The sequence below is a fragment of the Olea europaea genome, unplaced genomic scaffold (genome assembly GCF_002742605.1).
Source record: "Olea europaea var. sylvestris unplaced genomic scaffold, O_europaea_v1 scaffold393, whole genome shotgun sequence".
Taxonomy (NCBI): Eukaryota; Viridiplantae; Streptophyta; class Magnoliopsida; order Lamiales; family Oleaceae; genus Olea; species Olea europaea.
Window position 1 is genome coordinate 1 of NW_019258828.1, and position 10323 is coordinate 10323.

The 10323-nt window shown below is 36.1% G+C and overlaps 2 protein-coding genes and 1 long non-coding RNA gene across 4 annotated transcripts in view; 1 reads left to right on the forward strand and 2 right to left on the reverse strand.

The window, feature by feature from the left end:
• The first annotated feature begins 6 nt into the window (after nt 1-6).
• LOC111387171 (tRNA(adenine(34)) deaminase, chloroplastic-like) lies at nt 7-6607 on the forward strand. Its single transcript, XM_023011710.1, has 9 exons — nt 7-2763; nt 3438-3514; nt 3836-3900; nt 4009-4278; nt 4439-4567; nt 4703-4792; nt 5374-5399; nt 5608-5684; nt 6168-6607. Exons 1-9 carry the CDS (start codon nt 156-158, stop codon nt 6450-6452), a joined length of 3627 nt encoding a protein of 1208 aa, XP_022867478.1. The 5' UTR covers nt 7-155; the 3' UTR covers nt 6453-6607.
• An 851-nt stretch (nt 6608-7458) lies between these two features.
• On the reverse strand, nt 7459-8255 carry LOC111387181. Its single transcript, XR_002701363.1, has 2 exons — nt 8162-8255; nt 7459-7668 (listed from the first exon to the last, which is right to left on the reverse strand). It is a non-coding gene; the product is annotated as an uncharacterized LOC111387181 (long non-coding RNA).
• Nucleotides 8256-9050: 795 nt separating this feature from the next.
• LOC111387176 (phosphate transporter PHO1 homolog 1-like) overlaps nt 9051-10323 on the reverse strand; it is a 9250-nt gene continuing 7977 nt past the window's right edge. For both annotated transcript variants that reach the window (XM_023011718.1, XM_023011717.1), the window contains exons 12-13: nt 10102-10238; nt 9051-9324 (exon numbers count right to left, since the gene is read on the reverse strand). In XM_023011718.1, coding sequence (XP_022867486.1) covers nt 9234-9324; nt 10102-10238 — 228 coding nt within the window. In that variant the 3' untranslated portion in view covers nt 9051-9233. The remainder of the gene's footprint in view (nt 9325-10101; nt 10239-10323) is intronic.

The window sequence follows — 10323 nt, forward strand, 5'->3', positions numbered from 1 at the left end:
CATGTGCATATTCATCACCTTCATCATCAAGAACATATTGTACTTGTTCGTCGAATTCGGTATATAAAGTGCCCTTAAGCCCAAGCTGTAATTGTCATTGTAATTTAAATGGGTTAAGGCAATCCACTTTAATTCAGTGGTTACACCATAAAAAAATGATCTTTGGAGGTTTTGACCGTTGTTATTATGCTCGGGTACCGGTTTGGGATGTTGATAGAAGCTGTTATTGCGATAATGTGTGTCATGTAAGGGATAGATGCGTGGGTGGGAGAAGAGGGGGGTTGAGAAAATGTATGGTTTCTGAGGAAGGGAGCAAAAGATGTAGTTTTGGAGGTGTTGACGAGGCCGAGGTTTTGCTTAATTTATTGACTGAGGAATTAGGTGGGCAGTGTTCTGATGTAAGAGAGGAAAATAGAAGACTAAACAAGAAGATAGTAGTGGAGAAAAAAGGAAATGGTGAGGCTAGTAATCGGTGTAAGAGTAAGACGAAAAGAGTTGATTTGGTTGTTCCCAAGAGTGAGTCAAAGTTTGTGTATGAATCAGTGGTATTTAGGTCCAGGGAGGAGGATAAGAGAAGGAGAGAGGAAAGGATAAGGAGGGAAAGAGACAGAGAAGATCTACAGAGGAAAGAAATTTTGAAGGTGCGGAAAAAGGAAGAAGAAGGGGAAGCTTTGTTGAGAACTGAGAACGGAAATGCTAGGGCAAAGGAAGAAGAGAGGGAAATTTTGTTGAGAAAAGAGAACTGGAAGATGAGAGCGAGAGAGGAAGAGAGAGATGATTTGTTCATAAGAGAGGAACACAGGGAGAGGATGAGGAGAGATGGTTCTAGTTGCTCTTCATACTATTCGGTATCTTCGACTGGTGAGTACAACAGTGATGATGAAATTGAGGATTCAGGAGAGGTTGGAGTAGAATTGTCAAATGTGTATGAGAAGGATTTGGAAAGGAGTGAAAGAATCATCAGCGAGGAAGTTGAAAAAGAGGAGTACAGGGGCGGCTTGAGAAAGAAAAGTACTGAAATAGGTATGCGTGCTGGATCTAGTGGTGTTGAGTCTGACTTCAGAAAGAAATCAGAGAAAAAGCTTACTGATGTATTCATTGAAGAGACAAAGTCTAGAAAGGGAACCTTGCAAAAGGATTCAAGCATTTTGGAGGTTAGTGAAAGTGGTTATGGAAAGACTTCTGGTTCCTACAAGAGTTATGATGATAGGAAGGTAAAATCAACTTCTGTTCCGAAGTTTGATGAGGAAAGAAGACAACAGCAGAGGCAAACTGGTAACGAAGCCACGGAACAGTCTGAGACAAGGATAAAGCATAAACAATTTTCGGAAATGCCAGAGAACCGTGATGACCAAGTTGTAACCTGTTATGGCTCTCAAAAGGTTTACAGTAGCAGGGAGGAAAATACAACTAAAGTTACTAGTTTAAGTTCAGAAGCAAAAAGAGAACATCGAACAGTTGTTGGACTTGGTATCAGAGAAGATGAATATTTGAGGAATACTATTAAAGTTGCTGAAGTATCAAAATTTCAAGGGGCTGATGCCAAAAAGACCTCCATATCTCAGCAGCTGTCTGAAACTAGAAAGAAGAAAGAGGAAGGATATTCAACTGATGTAATTGCTTATGATGCTGAAAAGAATCAACAGCATGACGAGTTTACCAGTGTGGTAGACGAAAAAGGAAAATCGACAAAGAAGGGAAGCAGTTCCACTTCACATATTCAGTCAGATAGTAGGATTATAAAACAAAAAGAAAATGTGAATTTAGCTTTTGGCTCGTATATAGAATCTGAAGAGCAACACTTTCAAACACACGCAGAAAGCTCCAAAAGAATGGATGTCACAATTGGAACACAACAAATGACTAATGAAACAGCCACTCGTTCTGGTGATTTAATTGGTGCAAAAGATGGAAACAGGACAAGATCAGAGATACTAGTGAAACCTCCATCTTCTAAAAGAGCAGCAAGAGGTGAATTGCATGTTGAATCAACAAGTGGGCTCGCGATTGAGGAGGTGAATGATGGAAGTTCAGAAAGTGGCTCTACTGCATTGCATGAACTTGTCCTGGGGAGGTTTCCAGCATTGTATCATGAAAATTATGGAAGGGCCAAGAGCAATGAAGCTCATGAACAGCCTTTTAATTTCTCCAGTGAAGATGCAATTGGTTCAGCTGAGCAATTACAGAAATCTTCTGCACACTATGTTGGTGAGTTTGTTGAGAAGCTAAAGCATGAAATTTCAACTTTTGAAATCCAGGAGGAGAAGAAAACTTATAAATCTAAGTTTGTGCATGAGGAGGAGCAGAGTAACCGAAAGGATTTGAGTCAATATGTGTCTGGAGAGTCTGACTCAAAGGAGCATCACTCAAGGCATTCCTCGAGGAGTACTAAAACAAAAGGGCCATCAGATCAAACATGGGAGGTTGATGAACAATGTTTTCAGGAGCATTCCAAGACAGAAGTACAGGATAATACAAGCAAAGCCGAGAATGCTATTGTCAAGAGAACTGGCAGGTCCTTGTGGAATATCATTGGTGATATTATTCGTCTGAAGTGGTCTACACGTTCTGAAAGCCATAGCACAGGTGGAAAGGCCAGTGTTGTTTCATCCAATCAATCTAGAAGTAGTGATGCATGGTTTTCTGGTCATGAAGCTGAAGAAGATGAAGGAGTGAGTGGAAGAAAAGAAAGANATTTTGCACGCAAAAAAAGAAAGGGACAAGAAAATATGAATTCAATAGATTTATTTGCAAACCTTTTGCGTAATTTTTTTTTTCTTTTCTTTTAATGCCTTTATTCTGAAGCACTAGATGACTTGATTTTGCAAAATTATTGAGCAACTAAAGAATCATTAACCATTGAAGGATGTTTTGTTCTTTTATGCTATTCATTCAGTATTCATTTTGTACTGTAACTCCGGCTAAAAGCTAAACGAGTTTTCTCTGCATAGTCTTAACTCTTCCTCTAATATGTGTATCTCAAGTTTTTTTTACACAATCATTTTCTTCTACCTTTTTTATGCTTGATTTTTTATCTCATTCGTAAATTGAATTAAGATTCACTTGTTAATTACTATGGCACCCATTTTTTGATTTTACTATTAGCTCTTTTGATTCAAAATATAGGTTTGTATGCATAGTATATTAGCTTAAATCATAAGAGTTAACATATTCAGAATCACTACCTGTCTTCTCCTATTTTTTCCATTTACGTAGCATGCGAAAGATTGTTACTTTTCCCTCAATATAAGTAAATTTATCATGAATTTTATCATGTCTTAATTCAAGGTTTTGGTTCTTTACTTTGCATGTTGAATAATGTAATATTCAAGAAAGTAAAATAGCTTTTAATTAGAGGATAAGGGTCATATCAGTAAGATGAAGTGTAGTTTATCTGGCAACCATTGTGGATTATGAATTTGTTATATGAACTGTAGATTCTTGGGATTACCTATTTTTGAGCCCACTACACTTTTTGACTGACCAATTCTTATGCGTATTCATCTGCCATCTGGTATCAAATTTATCATAAAATTTCTATTTGCTACACAAATCTTGAAACTCCTGAGTCCACGATTTCTGAGAAGTACGTTGGTTTCTTTCTGCTCATTTCTATAATTCAAGGTGGACAGATCTAGCTTTTGAAAATTCAGTCTATACTGCTCACATCGGTTACCTTCAAATTTGTTGCCAATTCCATTGCTTCAATATATATCTCTATATTATTTTATAATTATGGGTGATTTATATTCTCATGGCCATTGGCTACATCATAATTAGTTCATTTCTAAAAGATCCGGTTTTACAAGTTTATTGTAATCGTTAGTGCTTTTAGTCTTTCAAGTTAGATGACACTTGTATTCACCATTTAGTGAAGGACTCCATGCAGGATTTTCTTTTGTTTTATCCTTTGCTTTGCAATTTGATATCTAATTTCTCTGTAGCAGTGCCGTTAAACATTGTTTAAAGGAAACTGCTTTTATCTGATGCGTGATTAACAATATGTAGGCTTTTTCCTAGTGGAGATGGAGGAAATGGGTTGGAACAAACGGATAAGCTTGTTGCTCCCGTTCACCCGTTCCACCCAAAAATAACAATCCGACGAGGAGTATTGGCATCAGAATGTGCAGATGCTATGCAACAATTCTTTCAGTTAAGGAGAAGGGTAAAGGAGAAGAAATCCGAGCCTCCCACATCACCCTCACGCCTTCCCATTTCGCACCGTCCCACGAAGTTCTTCGCCAAGATGCACGATGCCTTCAACATCTTGTTCTGTTTGTGAGTAACTGAAAGATTAAAATTTTTCTTTTCATTACGTTGAAATGATACTTCGAAATAGGCTGCTACTTAAATAAATTGGGTTGACTTCTTTTGTAATAATTTGAATAGTGTAAACTTGCGATCATATATCTGCATGGGACAATTTTTTTCCAATAAGGTTAGAATTAGGTTTCTCTCAAGGTTTACGGAAAGATATGAGTGGCACTAAGCCTGGTAATGATTTTATCTTTGTTTGTCTTACTAGTTCTCATACTTTCAGTTGTATATATGTCATTGCCATTGCCTGGCACGCCAATATTTTTATTGGTCAGGCTTGGGACCTGGGGGGCATCATAGTATTTTAAAGGCCTGCACAGGTGATGGGCGGGTCCAGAGCACAGCTTGTGTTTCCCTGGGCTTCATCAAATATGTCTTGGCGTAGCCTGGCCCCATTCTACACCTCTATGCCTCAAAAGGATTTGATTTATACTCTTAGGGCTGTTCTATTTATGCTTTTGCTCTTTGTAGAAGAGTTTCCTAGGGAAAGCCTCCTCTAAAAGCTATTATATGGATAAAGCACTTTCAAAAAGTTATCTAAAAGTCTGTCATGCATGGCTTTTAAAAAGTCAAAAGAAGTTTTTGAGACTCAATCCCTGTTTGGCTAATTTTATGAAATCTTTTAGAGAAAGTTGGTCCAATATGACTCTCTAAAAGTACTTCAAGAATAGAAAGCTCTTTTAAAAATTATTTTTTCAAACAAAATTAAAATAGCTTCTTTTAAAAGTTCTTCCACAGAGAGCAAAACTATGTCAAATGGGCCCTAAGTATGTCCAAAAGAAGCTTCTTGTCTCAAACGCACTTCTGGTTTTTCAAAGGTCATGCTAGACCAGTCCTTAGTTTAATTTTAAAATCAAGACAGTAAATTAATAGTTATTGCAAGATGCTAGAGCTATCGCAAGCGCGTTTTATATACAGTTTGTGTACATCTATACATTATTTTCCTGAACTGAATAATGAAAAGAAAAGCAAGTTGATATCTTGATAAACAACATGTACAATGGAATTTGCAGTCCTTTGAACATGTTCTATGATTCCTAACTGGTATTCTTTTAGCATCTGTGGTGAAATAGCGAAAGATTGTTACTTTTCCCTCAATATAAGTAAATTTATCATGAATTTTATCATGTCTTAATTCAAGGTTTTGGTTCTTTACTTTGCATGTTGAATAATGTAATATTCAAGAAAGTAAAATAGCTTTTAATTAGAGGATAAGGGTCATATCAGTAAGATGAAGTGTAGTTTATCTGGCAACCATTGTGGATTATGAATTTGTTATATGAACTGTAGATTCTTGGGATTACCTATTTTTGAGCCCACTACACTTTTTGACTGACCAATTCTTATGCGTATTCATCTGCCATCTGGTATCAAATTTATCATAAAATTTCTATTTGCTACACAAATCTTGAAACTCTTGAGTCCACGATTTCTGAGAAGTACGTTGGTTTCTTTCTGCTCATTTCTATAATTCAAGGTGGACAGATCTAGCTTTTGAAAATTCAGTCTATACTGCTCACATCGGTTACCTTCAAATTTGTTGCCAATTCCATTGCTTCAATATATATCTCTATATTATTTTATAATTATGGGTGATTTATATTCTCATGGCCATTGGCTACATCATAATTAGTTCATTTCTAAAAGATCCGGTTTTACAAGTTTATTGTAATCGTTAGTGCTTTTAGTCTTTCAAGTTAGATGACACTTGTATTCACCATTTAGTGAAGGACTCCATGCAGGATTTTCTTTTGTTTTATCCTTTGCTTTGCAATTTGATATCTAATTTCTCTGTAGCAGTGCCGTTAAACATTGTTTAAAGGAAACTGCTTTTATCTGATGCGTGATTAACAATATGTAGGCTTTTTCCTAGTGGAGATGGAGGAAATGGGTTGGAACAAACGGATAAGCTTGTTGCTCCCGTTCACCCGTTCCACCCAAAAATAACAATCCGACGAGGAGTATTGGCATCAGAATGTGCAGATGCTATGCAACAATTCTTTCAGTTAAGGAGAAGGGTAAAGGAGAAGAAATCCGAGCCTCCCACATCACCCTCACGCCTTCCCATTTCGCACCGTCCCACGAAGTTCTTCGCCAAGATGCACGATGCCTTCAACATCTTGTTCTGTTTGTGAGTAACTGAAAGATTAAAATTTTTCTTTTCATTACGTTGAAATGATACTGCGAAATAGGCTGCTACTTAAATAAATTGGGTTGACTTCTTTTTTAATAATTTGAATAGTGTAAACTTGCGATCATATATCTGCATGGGACAATTTTTTTCCAATAAGGTTAGAATTAGGTTTCTCTCAAGGTTTACCGAAAGATATGAGTGGCACTAAGCCTGGTAATGATTTTATCTTTGGTTGTCTTACTAGTTCTCATACTTTCAGTTGTATATATGTCATTGCCATTGCCTGGCACGCCAATATTTTTATTGGCCAGGCTTGGGACCTGGGGGGCATCATAGTATTTTAAAGGCCTGCACAGGTGATGGGCGGGTCCAGAGCACAGCTTGTGTTTCCCTGGGCTTCGTCAAATATGTCTTGGCGTAGCCTGGCCCCATTCTACACCTCTATGCCTCAAAAGGATTTGATTTATACTCTTAGGGCCTGTTCTATTTATGCTTTTGCTCTTTGTAGGAGAGCTTCCTGGGGAAAGCCTCCTCTAAAAGCTATTATATGGATAAAGCACTTTCAAAAAGTTATATAAAAGTCCGTCATGCATGGCTTTTAAAAAGTCAAAAGGAGCTTTTGAGACTCAATAGTAGCTTTCGGACCCTGTTTGGCTAATTTTATGAAATCTTTTAGAGAAAGTTGGTCCAATATGACTCTCTAAAAGTACTTTAAGAATAGGAAGCTCTTTTAAAAATTATTTTTTCAAACAAAATTAAAATAGCTTCTTTTAAAAGTTCTTCTACAGAGAGCAAAACTATGTCAAATGGGCCCTAAGTATGTCCAAAAGAAGCTTCTTGTCTCAAACGCACTTCTGGTTTTTCAAAGGTCATGCTAGACCAGTCCTTAGTTTAATTTTAAAATCAAGACGGTAAATTAATAGTTATTGCAAGATGCTAGAGCTATCGCAAGCACGTTTTATATACATTTTGTATACATCTATACATTATTTTCCTGAACTGAATAATGAAAAGAAAAGCAAGTTGATATCTTGATAAACAACATGTACAATGGAATTTACAGTCCTTTGAACATGTTCTATGATTCCTAATTGGTATTCTTTTAGCATCTGTGGTGAAATAAGCATCAATCTTGATCATCCATTTCATGAAAAGGAAGTGGCACAGTTATCACAGCTCTAAATTTGCCAGCATTATTCAGATGCTCATTCTCCAATCTGTATCAAAATAATTGTTCAAATAAGCAATTGGAATGTTGGATGCTGAGTATGTTGAACCATCCCAAACAAGTTGGTCCAAAATTGTATACCCTTTTCGGTATAAAGTTTAGTCATCACTTATTTATGAAAAATTATGCGTGCATCTGCATGGGGCGTGTTGAAGATAAAAATTTGAATAAATAAACGTGTACCCTCTTTGCCAGGAATTTGGATGAGTTCATTTAGTATAGTACAAATGGTTGTGCCTCGCATGAAGCATTGGTAAAAAATCCTAATGGTCTTTCTTTCATCGTTGTTTTCCTACAATGACCTCAATTTTTTTTTTTTTTTTAAACGTTAATTTCCAATGGAAGGAGATGGAGCAATAGATGGGAAATAATGTTGAAATTATAGGGGAAAAAATTAAAATTACTGTTGGGAACAACGTTAAAAGTATAATGATTATTGGAGATTTTTAACCTCATGTAACATTAAAAAATGTTCATTTTACCTGTAAAAATTCCACTGTCCTCTTCTAATGACTTCTAGTGCTGCTAAAAATAATCCAGTAACTCTGTAATCTACACTTCCAAAATTGTAGTGTATGGGACAATTTTTTTCCAATAAGGTTAGAATTAGGTTTCTCTCAAGGTTTACGGAAAGATATGAGTGGCACTAAGCCTGGTAATGATTTTATCTTTGTTTGTCTTACTAGTTCTCATACTTTCAGTTGTATATATGTCATTGCCATTGCCTGGCACGCCAATATTTTTATTGGCCAGGCTTGGGACCTGGGGGGCATCATAGTATTTTAAAGGCCTGCACAGGTGATGGGCGGGTCCAGAGCACAGCTTGTGTTTCCCTGGGCTTCGTCAAATATGTCTTGGCGTAGCCTGGCCCCATTCTACACCTCTATGCCTCAAAAGGATTTGATTTATACTCTTAGGGCTGTTCTATTTATGCTTTTGCTCTTTGTAGAAGAGTTTCCTAGGGAAAGCCTCCTCTAAAAGCTATTATATGGATAAAGCACTTTCAAAAAGTTATCTAAAAGTCTGTCATGCATGGCTTTTAAAAAGTCAAAAGAAGTTTTTGAGACTCAATCCCTGTTTGGCTAATTTTATGAAATCTTTTAGAGAAAGTTGGTCCAATATGACTCTCTAAAAGTACTTCAAGAATAGAAAGCTCTTTTAAAAATTATTTTTTCAAACAAAATTAAAATAGCTTCTTTTAAAAGTTCTTCTACAGAGAGCAAAACTATGTCAAATGGGCCCTAAGTATGTCCAAAAGAAGCTTCTTGTCTCAAACGCACTTCTGGTTTTTCAAAGGTCATGCTAGACCAGTCCTTAGTTTAATTTTAAAATCAAGACAGTAAATTAATAGTTATTGCAAGATGCTAGAGCTATCGCAAGCGCGTTTTATATACAGTTTGTGTACATCTATACATTATTTTCCTGAACTGAATAATGAAAAGAAAAGCAAGTTGATATCTTGATAAACAACATGTACAATGGAATTTGCAGTCCTTTGAACATGTTCTATGATTCCTAACTGGTATTCTTTTAGCATCTGTGGTGAAATAGGCATCAATCTTGATCATCCATTTCATGAAAAGGAAGTGGCACAGTTATCACAGCTCTAAATTTGCCAGCATTATTCAGATGCTCATTCTCCAATCTGTATCAAAATAATTGTTCAAATAAGCAATTGGAATGTTGGATGCTGAGTATGTTGAACCATCCCAAACAAGTTGGTCCAAAATTGTATACCCTTTTCGGTATAAAGTTTAGTCATCGCTTATTTATGAAAAATTATGTGTGCATCTGCATGGGGCGTGTTGAAGATAAAAATTTGAATAAATAAACGTGTACCCTCTTTGCTAGGAATTTGGATGAGTTCATTTAGTATAGTACAAATGGTTGTGCCCCGCATGAAGCATTGGTAAAAAATCCTAATGGTCTTTCTTTCATCGTTGTTTTCCTACAATGATCTCAAAATGTTGGATGCTGAGTATGTTGAACCATCCCAAACAAGTTGGTCCAAAATTGTATACCCTTTTCGGTATAAAGTTTAGTCATCACTTATTTATGAAAAATTATGCGTGCATCTGCATGGGGCGTGTTGAAGATAAAAATTTGAATAAATAAACGTGTACCCTCTTTGCCAGGAATTTGGATGAGTTCATTTAGTATAGTACAAATGGTTGTGCCTCGCATGAAGCATTGGTAAAAAATCCTAATGGTCTTTCTTTCATCGTTGTTTTCCTACAATGACCTCAATTTTTTTTTTTTTTTTAAACGTTAATTTCCAATGGAAGGAGATGGAGCAATAGATGGGAAATAATGTTGAAATTATAGGGGAAAAAATTAAAATTACTGTTGGGAACAACGTTAAAAGTATAATGATTATTGGAGATTTTTAACCTCATGTAACATTAAAAAATGTTCATTTTACCTGTAAAAATTCCACTGTCCTCTTCTAATGACTTCTAGTGCTGCTAAAAATAATCCAGTAACTCTGTAATCTACACTTCCAAAATTGTAGTGTAAAACTGTTTGCATCCAAGCTAGCCTGAGAACAAGATTCAACCCCTGCAGAAAGTAAAAGATATTTGTTCAAAGCTGTTTACCATAAGGAAATAAAATCTGTGTTTTTCAATAAAATCTCTTCGCGGTG